At 38.9% G+C, this 15,564-nt stretch overlaps 1 protein-coding gene across 1 annotated transcript in view; it reads left to right on the top strand.

The window, feature by feature from the left end:
• The window catches only part of CLCA2 (chloride channel accessory 2), a 31,997-nt gene that overhangs the window by 9,123 nt on the left and 7,310 nt on the right, over window positions 1-15,564 (top strand). Inside the window, exons 6-11 of the mRNA XM_050773469.1 lie at window positions 1,526-1,753; window positions 5,852-6,082; window positions 7,125-7,302; window positions 8,411-8,517; window positions 10,782-11,006; window positions 13,582-13,852. Of these exons, the coding sequence (XP_050629426.1) occupies window positions 1,526-1,753; window positions 5,852-6,082; window positions 7,125-7,302; window positions 8,411-8,517; window positions 10,782-11,006; window positions 13,582-13,852 (1,240 nt within the window). The remainder of the gene's footprint in view (window positions 1-1,525; window positions 1,754-5,851; window positions 6,083-7,124; window positions 7,303-8,410; window positions 8,518-10,781; window positions 11,007-13,581; window positions 13,853-15,564) is intronic.

A 15,564-nucleotide genomic window follows, 5' to 3' on the forward strand; every position in this document is an offset into this window, starting at 1 on the left:
TTGTCAATATTCCATGCTAACTAACTGACAAGAGACTAGCATATAAATCCAGAATATTATTTTTAAAATTATTAATTAAAAAGAGTACTCTGTCATGGGAATCTCATACGTGCATCCTCTGGCCAACTTATTTTCTCTCTGGATGAAGCAGCCTGGAACAGCCAATTCTCACCAGATGCAGGGTCAGAGAGCATGGAATCAGAAAGGAGGGAGTTAGGTGATTCAGAGGTTAGTAGCATCAGCCTTCATGACCTGATATATCTCTCTAAGTTCACAAAAACCTGTAAGTCACATCTGTGGGTCATCTCTTCACAGATCTGGGGGTACAGCCCACACATGCCTCTGTGGAGTTTTCTCTTTGTTTCCATGGCTGACCAATGCCCCTTGGATTGACATGCTATTTTATTTCACTCTGGTTTAGTCAGGACTAGGAGTTATTTTGTAACTTTAGGGTAATTTTTCATATTTCTTGTCCCATCCATTATGTTTCTTATTTATAGCTTTAATATCTGATACTAACCTAATGCATTTGATCCACATTATTTGTGACTAGGTACTATCTTCACGATGTTTTGAAAGACCTACTCATAAATATCTTGTCAGAAAAGTTTTACAATCCCATAACCATAGTCATGAAATGGAAGAAAAAGAGTTAAACAACGCAAAGCAAAATCAGATTCTGTTCCAGTCCCCACACCGTCCTAAGAAACTCATATCCTTGAGCAGTTATCAACCTTTCAAAGCTTCAGCTTTCTCTTCTATGAAATTAGAGCTTAGACAAGAGAGGCTATTCAGTTGCTTCTAGCTCTAAATTTCCATGGCTGTGTTAACAGGAAGTATCGACTCTTTGTAGGAATAGAGCCACTGGGAATAGATGGTTATGCATTACTTAGCAATGCAAACCACATTTTTAAGTGGGGGATTAACATAGGTTCAGTATCATTCAGTGAATTATATCTATATTTCTATAAATTATATCTATTTTCCAAATTGAGTGAGAGGTGGGGGCATCAGGAAGTAAATTTGTTTATCCCCTTATCTATTTTTACAGAGATCAATATTTGATGTAGAAAAATATATATTGACTGATCAACAAATAAAGGCACAGTGGTCATTAAATATTATTCCAAGGAGTAGGCTTGGAATAGGAGTAGGTCATGATAACTTCTCCTGGCTGTTTTCTTAACACAATATTGTGCTAAGGGAGGAAGGAGATTGTTTTCTTTTGTTTTTCAAGACTAAGATTATGTGTATATATACACATATATGGTTTGTTATCTAATACCAATAAACTTGAATAGAGATTGTTCTCAGACCGCAAAGGTGCTAGTGTTTCCAGCAAGAAAGCCAAGGTTTATTTGTAAATTTGATGTCATTCTTGAAGGAAAGAGGTATATTACTGTACCACTTTTGATTTCTTTTCTTTCAGTTCACCTTTTCTGTTACCTATACTTCCTTGAGAATGAGAACTATGTTTGCTTTGGGAGGCATTCCTTTCTTTATTAAAGACGGTTTTTGTTTCCAGGTGGTTGAATTTTGTAATGCAAGTACCCACAACCAAGAAGCACCAAACCTACAGAACCGGATGTGCAGCCTCAGAAGTGCATGGGATGTAATCACAGACTCCGCTGACTTTCACCACAGCTTTCCCATGAATGGGACTGAGCTTCCGCCTCCTCCCACATTCTCGCTTGTACAGGCTGGTGACATAGTGGTCTGTTTAGTGCTGGATGTGTCCAGCAAGATGGCAGAGGTAACATTTTGAACGAAAATGAATGTAAACATTTATCATTTTTTCTATCAGTTCTTTATTATTTTATTTTAAGTTCCAGGGTACACGTGCAGGATGTGCAAGTTTGTTACACAGGTAAACGTGTGCCGTAGTGGTTTGCTGCACCTATCAACCCATCACCTAGGTAGTAAGCCCCGCCTCCATTAACTATTTATCCTGATGCTCGCCCTCCCCGCTGTCCTCCAGGCTGGATGGAGTGCAGTGGCACAGTTTCAGCTCACTGCAGCCTCGACCTCTAGGGCTCAAGTGGTCTTCCCATCTCAGTCTTCCAAGTAGCTGGGACTGCAGGCGCGGGACACCATGCCTCTTCTATCAGTTTTTAATTATTTTTATTTTCAGGAAGTAAGGGTGAGAGTTGGAGGAGGCAAAAGGTTTGGAATAGTCAAGGACATCCTATTTTTCGGGGGTTGGGAGGAACAAATTCAGAATGTGGCCAAAAGTTGAGATAATGCAGATAAATGAAATCCACAGATAATTTCTAATGCTTATTTTTGCTCCTAATTGAAACTCTTTCCAACCAAGATCCTTTTCCAAAATTCTGACCTATTACAATCCAAAATTCTATATATAACAAAAAGTTGCTGCTGGCTACATTCTACTCACAGGTAAATATCCCTGGTTGAGGAAGTAGACTGTGAATTTGCAGTGAAAGTGAATGTCCATTATATGGCTATTTTCCACATCATTGTGTACAGAAGACCATATCTCAGTCATCTAGCAATCTAGCAGCCTCCAGCTGCTTTAACTGATTAAAGTCTTAGTCTCCACAATCAGGCAGCTGTGTTTTAATCCTGGCTCCTTCACTACTGTGTAATATGTCTTTGTTATAAAGAGCACGATAGCCTCTCTGAAGCAGTTTTCTCACCTGTAAGATAGGGATAATAATGCCTACTTTTATGAGAGTCAGCTTTTAAAGTTTTAGGAAATCTGCAAACCAGTAATTAAACGTAGTTATTAATAACAATTAAATGATATAAGCTTACAATAAAATATATGAAAACAAATATACAAAATACTCAAAACTCAACACTTCTTAATTTTTCCTACTATTTTTTACTATTATCTGTGCTCAGGGTCAGCAAACTATGTCCCACTACCTGTTTTGCATGGCTCACAAAATAAGGACAGGTTTACATCTTAAATGGTTAAAAAAAATCAAGAGGCTTTTTCATGACATGTGAAAATTATATGAAATTTGCCCACAAATAATTGTATTGGAATATAGCAATGCTCATTTGTCAACATATTATCTATGGATACTTTATTGCTACAGTAGCAGAGTTGGGGAGTTGCAACAGGGAACTTATAGCCAGCAAAGCCTAAATTATTTACTATCTGGCCCTTCACAGAAAACTTCTGCTGATCCCTGAGCTAAATTCTTGAGGTTATTTCTGGTCTATTGCATTTGTATGGATGTGCCACTACAATTTCATCCTAACTGTGCACTCAGTGACGTCACATTAACAGCAGGAAATCAACCATGGTTTCACACATGGAAGAATATTTACCCCACAGAAACTGGCGTTTGCTACGAGTCAGGCCTGCCTGCTCTCTCCCTCCCTTTTTCTCTTCCTTTCTTTTATTCTTCATCAGAAAACTGTTATTAAACATTTACCAGCATACCACTGTCTACTTCATAGGGTTATTGAGGGGGGCGTAAATAAGATAATATGACATTTTTAGTTCAAAATAAATAATAAGTGGTAGCTGTTTATTTTGATAGTAACTTGTCCAAGGAGAGAATTTATCCCCTCATGCTCTGTGGATCAATAGTCCTGGAACACTTGCCTTTTTGGCTGATACCTGAAAAACTAAAAACTCTACTAATATAGCCAGCATTTGAATTATTTTGCTATGTTGCCTACCTGCAGTTGACTAGGGCATGTTTTTTGTTTGTTTGTTTGTTTGATATGGAGTTTCGCTCTTATTTCCCAGGCTGGAGTACAATGGCACGATCTCAGCTCAATGCAACCTCCGCCTTCCAGATTCAAGCAATTCTTCTGCCTCAGCTTCCCTAGTAGCTGGGATTACAGGCATGTGCCACCATGCCTGGCTAATTCTGTATTTTTAGTAGAGACGCGGTTTCTCCATGGTTGGTCAGGCTGGTCTCGAACTCCTGACCTCAGCTTATCTGCTGCCTTGGCCTCCCAAAGTGCTGGGATTACAGGCATGAGCCACCATGCCTGGCGGCATGCTTTTCTTAAATATGGTCTCAGAGTAATTTATATTGGCTGTCTGCCTGTATTGAGCAAGAATGGATGGAGTGAAGAGGAAAGATGATGGTACTTGAGAGTAGACCTGAAATATGTAGAAGAGAAATAAGCCCAAAGTAACAAACTCATGGCAAACCAAACTTTCCTCCCTTTTCCTGCCAACAACAGTCATTGAACCATTATTGCCATTCATTCATTTATCAGGTGCCTACGCTGCACTGGCCTGAGGGATATGGAGATGACAAGAACAGTATCTCTGCTTTGAAATGCTTACAGTTAATGAGGGACACAGGGCACACACATGTGAATAGATACAATACAATGTGACCACGCTCCACAGAGATGTAAGTTACTATGTGAGCACTGAAGAGGCAGCACCTGGTGCTGTAGCAGAAAGTGGTCAAGGAAGATTTCACTGAGAGAATCAACTTGGAGTTGAATCTTGAAGGATTCAACTAGGTGCTTGCTAGGTTGGGTGATGTAAGGAAAAAGAAGAAAAGAGGACATTTGTGGGAAGGGAAAAATGTGTGCAGTGACCAAGAGGCAAAATAAGAAGGATTTGTTCAAGGGAAGGGCATTCATTTGTATGACACTGGATGGATCTGAGAGGTGGCGAATGGGATAGAGACATAGGTGTGGATTTGAGAGAAATTTAAGATATTGAGTCGATGGGACCTGTTCAAGAATATGGAGGCTGGTAACAGAAATGGTAAGAGAGTCCTGGGTTGCTGGCTTAGCTAGCTGGGAGTAGAGATCAAGATTGGAAGTGATGACCTGATGGCCATGAAGATGGCAATAGCTATTCTATTGTGAGTGCTTACTCAGTATCCATTTCGCAGATGAGAAAACTGAAGCTAAAAAAAAAAAAAAAAAAAAAGAAGTAATTTTACTATGATCACGTAATTAGCAAAAGTTGAAGGCAGAGTTCTAAGACCTTGTTTTACCCCCTTTACAACTTACTTCCCAATATTGTAAGAGAAACAGTATTTGAATTCAAAGTGTAGAGTTGCCATCTTCACGGTTGTCAAATCATCACTCCCAACTAGTTAAGCCAGACACCTGTGTCCTAAGAAGTGTGAAATGCAGGTCTAGATCCACCCAGGAAGATGCCTGAGTTGGAGATAGAGATCGGGGTCATCCCTGAGTGGGTGGTCATTGAAGCTCAGCTTGCTGCTCCTCTCTTTTCCCAGAGCTTTCAAAACAAGTGACCCCAGTGAATTAATCAATAGCATCACCTGCCCAAAACTGGTCACTAATATACTTTAAACCTGGTTAGCCCTTCATGGTTTAACTGTACTGCCATATATGTATCTCACTTGATCCTCACAGCAATTCTAATTTAATAAACAAGAAAGCTATCGTCCTCACCCTATAGATGAAGTACCCAGCCTAAGGTGACCACAATAGCAGAGGGTAGTGCCAGGGCAGATCATGGATCCTCTGACTGCCACTCCTCTCTAGCAAAGGTCTCTTTGCAATGTTTCCTTTTACCTGGACTGCATTTTTAAAACAGCAGTTACAAATCTCGTCTCAGCTGGGTTCATGGATCTTTGAATTCTGGGTTGGAGTGAAATAGTGGGGATGATGAGAAACAGAGAGTGGTAAATTACGAACATCTTGTTGGGGGCAGAGCCCCAAGCCACTCCCTCTTCCCTGAAAGCGTTCATTTTTGAGCCTGCAATTAATCAAACAATATTCTAATATTATGTTACTCTTTAAAGCTCAAAAAATTATGATACAACATCTCTAAAGAATTAGCAGAGATGTTTGCTAATTGAGTTACTTCATCATACTTTTGTCTACCAACCAAATGTTGCCATTTTCTTTTTTCCTTTTTGGGACATAGGCTGACAGACTCCTTCAACTACAACAAGCCGCAGAATTTTATTTGATGCAGATTGTTGAAATTCATACCTTCGTGGGCATTGCCAGTTTCGATAGCAAAGGAGAGATCAGAGCTCAGCTACACCAAATTAACAGCAATGATGATCGAAAGTTGCTGGTTTCATATCTGCCCACCACTGTATCAGCTAAAACAGAAGTCAGCATTTGTTCAGGGCTTAAGAAAGGATTTGAGGTACAGTAGAGCATCCTAAGCCTTGGATCACCATCATTTTCCTTTCCTTCATTTAGTATACGAGGTTTCCTCTGATGGGGGGCAGTCTGTTACAGGGTGGTCATAACAGCCTCAACTATGAAAGTAATGATGGATTATCTTTAAAGTCAGGAGCTGTGCCTTATTCACCATTGTACTCCTTGTGCCTAGCAAAGTACATAGCATAAAATAGTTGCTTAATAAATGCTTGTTGACAGAATGAGCAAATAAATGAATACAATGGACAAGACTAGAGAACCTAAACAACATCTGGGCATTTTCTAAACTGTTCCTAGTCATTCTGGGACTGTCTCAGCTGTGGCCATTTTTCCCTTTCAATTTTCTTGTCAAAATTAGCATGTCTGGCTTCTGTCTATAGTCATTCTAGACTTCAAGCATATCAGAACCAATTAAGGCCAGAATTGTGTTTCAGGAATGACAGAGTTTATTTAAATCAATACAAGTTTGAATTCAGCATCTGGGATGCTTATCTGATAGCAAACAAGACACATCAGCTATGGTTGTTGCTGCCCATAGTCTAAACCTTGGCTATCTATTGAAATCACCTGGGGATTAAAAAAATACTAATGCGTGAGTCTCACCCCCAGAGATTCTGATTTGATTGATCTGGGATGTGACCTGACCATTAAAATTGTTTAAGTCTCCCCATCTGATTCTAACGTGTAGCCAAGACTGAGAACCACTGCTCTAGGCCCTCTTATTGGTCACTTGCTGGATCTCAGAGGCAAGCCTCTCACACTATGATGTATTCCATATCCTCTATGATACAGTTCTAAACTATGGGGACATCTTGACGATTCAGGCAGGAAAAGTCCCTGCTCACAAGCACACTGGCAGTGGAATGTAGGGTGACAAGTGCTGTGATGGGTTGAGGTAAAACTTGAGTGGGGATGGGCGTGGGGTGGAGGAGCTACAGTGGGAATTTGGATGACAGATAATTCTTTTGCTCAATAAAACAATTTGAACTACACTTCCTTCCAAATGACTAATTCTGTATGTTCAGGTGGTTGAAAAACTGAATGGAAAAGCTTATGGCACTGTGATGATATTAGTGACCAGTGGAGACGATAAGCTTATTGGCAATTGCTTACCCACTGTGCTCAGCAGTGGTTCAACAATTCACTCCATTGCCCTGGGTTCATCTGCAGCCCCAAATCTGGAGGAATTATCACGTCTTACAGGTAATAAACTTTTAAAAACATGCCTTTTGGAGCATTTCCCTTTAACTTGAATATCCAAAACACAACTATGAAACTCGTTATATGGCTTAATTGAAAATATAGAAACTGTTTTTAAAACACACACACACATTACTAAAATCGATCAATATTTTGCTGATTTTTTTTTTTACATTTTCCCTAAAGGTTCTAATTCTATACATCCAAAAAATAGTATTTTATAATTCTGTGTTAAGCCAGTGTGAACATGCATAATCATGGAGCTAAAACATATGTTTAAGATTAAATGCTTTGTGGCCAGGCACAGTGGCTAATGCCTGTAATCCCAGCACTTTGGGAGGCTGAGGTGGGCAGATCACTTGAGGTCAGGAGTTTGAGACCAGTCTGGCCAACACGGTAAAACCCCACTTCTACTAAAAATACAAAAATTAGCCGAGCATGGTGGCAGGTGCCTATAATCCCAGCTACTCGGGAGTCTGAGGCAGGAGAATCACTAGAACTCAGGAGGCAGAGGTTGCAGTGACCTGAGATTGCACTACTGTACTCCAGCCTGGGTGACAGAGCGAGACCCCATCTCAAAACAGAAAAAAGATTAAATGCACTAACTTCTATAGTAGTGACACACACAGTGTTTTAAGATACATATCTTTTTATACTAAATGAGGCACAGAATAATTTTCTCTTATATTCCTTATTCAATAAAAAATGGGCATGCTGATTTGACAATTGAAAGGTTTTATTGAATTATCTTTAAAAGCAAAGTTTTCAGAATATAAATGTAAACATAGGGACGTAAATAGCAATGAACCTAAATTATCTTAAAATTACTTTAATCTTGAGTATTCGATAAATATTTATTGAGTTCTTATGTACTGTGCATAAGTTCTAGGCCCTGGCAATACACTCATGGATAGAATAGCTGAAACCACTTGCCTAGGGCCACTTACCATGTAGTTGTATAGGGTGTCAGGCAAAACAAGTCAAGCATAGCACCCATTTCCCCAAAACAAACACTCTAATGCCAAGAAAGTTTGTTGGAAAAGGCCTAACATTTTTATTTTTGTTTTATTTTACCCATTTTAATAGTGAACATCCCTATCATGTATTTCAGGAGGTTTAAAGTTCTTTGTTCCAGATATATCAAACTCCAATAGCATGATTGATGCTTTCAGTAGAATTTCCTCTGGAACTGGAGACATTTTCCAGCAACGTATTCAGGTCAGAATTTTCTCAATGTTATATTTCCAGGTGGGGAGTGGGAAGGGAGAAGGAAACAAGGAAATTGACGAATTGTGCTACTTGCTTCATTAACCTTACTTGAATATGTAACAGCCTGTGTATGAAAGGCTTTTAAAAGGCTGCTTGGCATCACCAGAGCCAGGCTTTCAGCCCTAGGAGCCATTTACCAAAATTGCCACCTCAGCTTTTCAAAGTCTACGAGTGGAGCTTGCTCCTTCCTTGTGGCTCAAAGTGCAGATGGGGGTGTGGCAGAGGCAAAGTGCAGAAGAAAAATAAGAAACTGTGAATTTAGTTTTAGTGTCGTAGTAACTTTCCATCAATCAGAATTCATCTTATTTTTGCTTCTTCAACATCTTTGAAGCTCTTCCTTGTATAAGGGGTATCAACTATTTCATTAAATTCTAACTACCACAAATATCTAAATATCTCTTTGACTACCACAACTTACATGATTTTGCTCACCAAAGCTTCCTCTAGTTAAGTTATTTTTATAGGGCCATTTTTTTTTCTTTCCAAAGTACTTTAAAGATATTTTGGACATAACTGAATAATGTTTTGAACAAAATTTCATCTATAGTTTCCTCACAGATGGCAAGTGTACCTGCCAAGTTAATGGCTTGATGTGACCAATGCAGCCTGTCAATTCTTGTTAGGAAATATTTAACATGAAGATTATATTTACACAGTGAAGGCAATAACCACAATTCCATAATAAGAAGTAAAAATGTGAATTACAAATGACAATATCTAGTACAGATTAGGCTATAATTGGTTCTTCTGATAATGCTCAATCTTTATGCCCTGTGACTTCCTCTTCAATAATATGGAATAAAAACAATTGTTTTAAAAAGTAAAAAACAAATTTAACAAAATATTATTTGTATGGGATCAAATTAGCCTTAACATTCCCAAACTTGTCCCCCTCCCCAAAAGCTGTTGAAGTCATTAGCACCACTGGCCTGAGGTGGGAACTACATGTAAATCCCCTTCAACAGCCCAGGGCCCAGCATAGCATGTGGCACAGAAGTCAGCAATCCATAAGTATTTCTTGAATTGACTTGAACAAACAATTCACAATGCCTTTGCTGTTATCCACCAATATAATTTTACATGCTTTGCAGGTTTCAGCAATTTAACGAAGCATTACTAATGTGCTTATTTAATAAATGTAAATTTTCAAAGTTATTTAGAGACTTGTAGCCATTGGAAATACATAGTGATTAAATGCAGGGGCTCTGGTGTCAGGACCACTGGGTTTTATCACAGTTCCACCTTCTTGCTATGTGACATCGGCAAATTACTTCTCCAAGCCTACTCTTCTCATCTCTAAAATGTGGATAACAATAGTATTTATCACAGAGGATTTTTATAAGGATCAAGTAAGATTGTGAAGCCTTTAGCACAGTGCCAGGCAAACGTTTGTACTCTGTACATGGTACACATGCATGTGCAAACACATGGCTTATTGTGAATGGCTAAATAACTTTTTTTTGTTTGTTTGAGATGGAGTCTCACTCTGTTGCCCAGGCTGGAGTGCAGCGGCATGATCTCAGCTCATTGCAACCTCCACCTCCTTGCTTCAAGCAATTCCCCTGCCTCAGCCTCCCAAGTAGCTGCTGGGATTACAGGCACACGCCACCACACCCGGCTAATTCTTTTGTATTTTTAGTAGAGACAGTGTTTCACCGTGTTGGCCAGACTGGTCTCAAACTCCTGACCTCAGGCAATCCACCTACCTCGGCCTCCCAAAGTGCTGGGATTACAGAAATGAGCCACTGTGACCAACCTAAATAATTTTTTAATGTGGTAAAACCAAGCCAAAACCCAAGTTTGTATTTCTTATCAAAATATGTAAAAGGATCTGGACAAATTATATACAAATTAATAAAATTTAAGCATATTCACAAATGAAAATTTTTAAAAGCTTGTTATTATAATTGCTGATCTGAGGCCAATGTTAGTTTGGATAAGAGATAATATGAGGACAACTAAAATCTCTTAATAAACAATGAAATGACACTTGCATTAACTACAACAAAATGTTTTATACCTACTGTACTTAAATAACATGCAATATTTTGCTTTGCAAAGTATTTTTATATGAAAAATGATGTATAATTATAGTACCTGTCGGAATTAAATTATTTTTATTTTTTCCAATTCATTGTTGCTTGTTATAAAAGAAAAAGATGGAATGATTATGCATACACCAGAAACTCTAATATATATCTTCTCTTTAACAGCTTGAAAGTACAGGTGAAAATGTTAAACCTTACCATCAATTGAAAAACACGGTGACTGTGGATAACACTGTCGGCAATGACACTATCTTTCTAGTTACGTGGCAGACCAGTGGTCCTCCTGAGATTATGTTATTTGATCCTGATGGAAGAAAATACTACACAAATAATTTTATCACCAATCTAACTTTTCGGACAGCTAGTCTTTGGATTCCAGGAACAGCTAAGGTAGGTGTTGTGAGCTTGTTCCTAAGGACAACATTCTGCCAAGTTTATGATTTTCAGTTGAATTACATGATTAAATGCATTGTGTAAAGAAAATCTTGTTTTAATGTATCCAAAGTTTACTTTAAATTTATGAGGCCATTTTGTGAATATTAAAAATTTAAGAGGAATAACTAAAGTATATTCTCAGTTTTAAATATTAGATATCAAACACTTCAACACTGAAAATTAGTATTTCCACTAGTATTACAATTAAATTTTTTTCTAGCCTACATGTTTCTTTACATAATCCATATAAACACACTTTTCTATGTGCTTAGAAAAAATCTCTACTTAGAATTTATAATATGAATACATGCAATGTATATGGTTTTTAGCATCTACTGGGTGTACTGGGTCTTGTTCTAGGTACTTTGCAATAAAATGTCATGGTAAGAGTATAAACAAGATACTATCAGAACATACAAGAGGGTGGGAGGAAGAATGCTTCCTGGAAGCAAAGACATCAAAATGGAAATATAAGGAATAACGGGGCCAGAGGTGGGTATGACATTCTGGGCAAAGGAAACAGCACATAGAAAGACTCAGATAAAAAGAACATGACTTCATAGAACTAGAGTAGTTCAATAGAGTAGGGTAGTCTATTAGGTAGGGATGTAGGCAAAGGAAGGAGAGGGGAGTAGTGAGGCTAGACAGATAAACAGGAGCTGTGTTAGCAAGGGCTTTGCACAACAGTAAAGTGAACAGGGGCTTGAATCCTGAAATGAAAGGGAACCACTAATGGTTCTAAGGAGAATTGTAAGTTGATCAGATTCACTCTTGCACTGCCTGAATTCAGTGCCTCCTCACTTGCTGCCCCACTCACTGCTGCTGTTGTTACTGTTGTTGTTGTTGTTGTTGTTGTTGAGACAGAGTCTTGCTCTGTCACCCAGGCTGGAGTGCAGTGGCACAATCTCAGCTTACTGCAACCTTCACCTCCCAGGTTCAAGCGATTCTCCTGCCTCAGCCTCCCGAGTAGCTGGGACTACAGGCACTTGCCACCATGCCTGGCTAGTTTCTGTATTTTTTGGTAGAGATGAGGTTTCACCATATTGGCCAGGCTAGTCTCAAACTCCTGACATCAAGTGATCTGCCTGCCTCTGCCTCCTGAAGTGCTGGGACTGCAGGTGTGAGCCACCGTGACTGCCACCCTCTCAACAGCCCCTTAACTAGCCTCTTTGACTCTAAACTGCCATCCTCCAGTGCATTCTTTACCTCTATCAAAGTGATCCTTCTGAAGCACAAATCAGTGTGTCTCTTGTTCAAAACCTTGTTGGTGGTTTCAGAATAAAATCCAAGTGGTAACTCTTACATACCAGACCCTTCATGTTTTGGCTTCTACCCAAGCTTCTCTCTTAACTTCTTCGATGCTCTGCTCCTATTGAACTTTTCTCCAAATTCATCATGTTCTTTTCACACCTGTGTATAAGGGCCAGGGACAACTTTACCTACTTCTTGCTCCCCTTGCCTGACCTCTTGGTCTGGATTAGATGCCCTGTATCGAAACATTTATTGCACTCAGATAACTTTTTGATGTGGAAGTTCCTGCCATGCATCTGTCACTAATGTTATGATTCAAACAAACAAACAAAAAACATGGTGCTTGAATCATGACTAATGGAAAATGGTGAAGCTCATGAATCCCAATGAAGAAAGATGGCTAGGGTGTGGTGCATCTTAATTCTCCACCCTGAGTTACACTTCAACCCCTTGCTTTTCTGTTCTTCCTTCTGCTTTGTTGTGTTTCTCTTGTTACTTCTGGGGGTTTGATAAGGAGCAGCAGCAGAAGTCAGGAAAAAGTAATATAAAGTATAGCTTAATCAAAAGGATGAATTTCTTCTATATTATAATTTTAGTCTTTTTCTTTCAGATTTTCTTTTTTGTCGGTTTTTCCCAGGCAGATAGGCAAGAGTGGTGTTTAACAGTATTTCTATAAATTACTCAAATTAGATATTGTATAATCCTGACCTATTAAAAATAGTAGGTCCTTTTCTTGGTCCCTAAGAGTGTATGTGTTTTTTGCTGATTGAGATTTCTGAGTGTGGAGTTTTGTGGGAAGTGGAGTGAAAGAAGGATATTGTTGCCTTTTTAGTCCATGGTGTCCACATAAATTATAATATAGGTCCACTTAATTTGATGTAATTTTCTCAGTTACGAAAAGAAATGAAAAACATTTAAACTCCTTTTTGGGGAAGGGGCTCAGATTAATATCTGTAAAGTACTTTGAAGCTGGACACTATTATTGTTATGTTCTAAAAATGGGAATCAAGATGTATCCTCCCTCACTCCAAATAAATCCGAGGTGTAATTCCTAAAGAATCACCTAGAAAGAAAGGTGACTTATGCTATGAAAGCCATGTAAATATGAATTTATTTATCCCTTAACCAATGCTACTTTTCCTGGCATCTTTTTGTAGTATTTTTAAAAGTGTAACATCAACAAAACAAGAGCAAAATTCTCCAGCAGCTTAGATGTATGCTTTCGAATTAGGGTTGATTTTTTTTCACACTTTCCAAAACAATAAGACTTGTTTTACAGCCTGGGCACTGGACTTACACACTGAACAATACCCACCATTCTCTGCAAGCCCTGAAAGTGGCAGTGACCTCTCGTGCCTCCAACTCAGCTGTGCCCCCAGCCACTGTGGAAGCCTTTGTGGAAAGAGACAGCCTCCATTTTCCCCAGCCTGTGATGATTTATGCCAATGTGAGACAGGGATTTTATCCCATTCTTAATGCCACTGTCACTGCCACAGTTGAGCCAGAGACTGGACATCCTGTTACACTGAGACTTCTCGATGATGGAGCAGGTAACAAGGAATGTCTTGACATTTTATCATGTTCTCAACAGCTCTTATGATATGATGCGGTAGTATCAATATTAAGCCTATCTGTAAGATTCCTTCAGTTCAGTAATTTTTCTTAATCTTACAATATTCTCAAATTCTCATAGAACCACTGATATTTCCATGTTAGCATGGAAAAAGAGAGTCCTCTTGAGGATCCTCATAGTGTCTATGTTTGAGCAAAGGGTGGGAGGCAGCCGCTGGACACTTTGGTCCTGGCTTCCATTTGATGAGGTCATACGGGAGCAGGCTTCTATGTCCTTATGACATACTTATATTCCTCTAAAAGTCACCAGCTTTATTATTCACTGAAGTAATCAGACTGGACTGTTAAAGTAGGAAATGAAAATCAGAAGGGAGGTGCAGTGACAGTGAACCCACTTTTTCCCTTTGGACCCCAGTTGTGAAGAAAAAATCGGAAACTGAACTTGTGACCTATAAGATGACCCTAGACCCAAGAGGCTGGGTTGATGAGAGGGCACAGCTCATTTCTAGCACAGCCACTGCCTTTTACATATATGATTTGGTCCCAAGAAGACCCAGCCTGCAAGTCTAGAGGAATCAGAATAGACAAAAGCTCTCATTCTGCACATACAGCGTTCAGAGCCAGGTCATCATACATTATAGATGGTACAACATCCAGCCAGGTAAACAGCAGCACTTGGGCTCCTTTGAAAAACAAATTCCTTTGTTGTTCCATCTTTCCTATTTGGTTATTTTCCTAAACTACATTCCTAGAATGGCGGTAGACCTGCCTCTGTTGGCAGCCCAAAGTGTTTGATCTACTAACAAAATTATATTCTTTTGCTCTGTTGTTTCAAAGTTCATCTTTTTTCAAGAGTCTTAAGTTCGGTAGCCCATTAGTATCTTGCCATGGCAATCATGTATGATGTGCAGGAAAACAAAAGTTCATTCAGAGGGTTTTGGTTCAAGTCCACCTCAGGGGGATACCAGAGAAGTCTTCTTGTTTTGCCTATTGGATTGGATCCAAATGAACTTCTCATGCTCTGATGGCTTATCCATGGTTGTACCTTTCAATTTTTGTTTATGGTCCAAAAATGCACTTTTGTAGAATGTTTCTCTCTTGCCCCACCCTGTGGGCTGGCCTGGAGAACAGAGCCTACTCTCCTAGGGAAAATCATCTGATTCAGCTCAATAGGCTTTTATATTATTCCCTGGAACTATTTTATTTGCTTGCTATCTAAATGTATACCCTAAAAAAAGAAACAATAAAAAACACTGCTCAGGCATCAAAATATAAATTGTTTCCCCTCCAATCAATACCTAACATGTATGTACACAGTTGTTTAATACTTACTTTTATAATGGAAGCAGTATTTATCTGCTCAGTAAATGAACTATAATAAAACTTATACCTCTGAAATGATTTACAATTTAAAATGTACTTTTTCATGCATATTCTCAAATAATCATCACAACAACCCTGCAAGATAAGTTATCTCCATTTTATAGATGAGATAACTGAGGCTCAGAGACATGAAGCCTCATAGCTACTAAGTGACAGATGCAGGCCTTCAAACCAATTCCTCTGTCTCCCAAGCCAATGTTCTTTCCCCATTTCTTTCTGCCTCAGTGATTAAAAGAGGTGGCAGTGGTGACTTTAATATGGAGAGATTTTCCTTTGTAATTTCTCAACAAAGATAAACTTTATTCAT

This window comes from Macaca thibetana, chromosome 1 (genome assembly GCF_024542745.1).
Source record: "Macaca thibetana thibetana isolate TM-01 chromosome 1, ASM2454274v1, whole genome shotgun sequence".
Taxonomy (NCBI): domain Eukaryota; kingdom Metazoa; phylum Chordata; class Mammalia; order Primates; family Cercopithecidae; genus Macaca; species Macaca thibetana.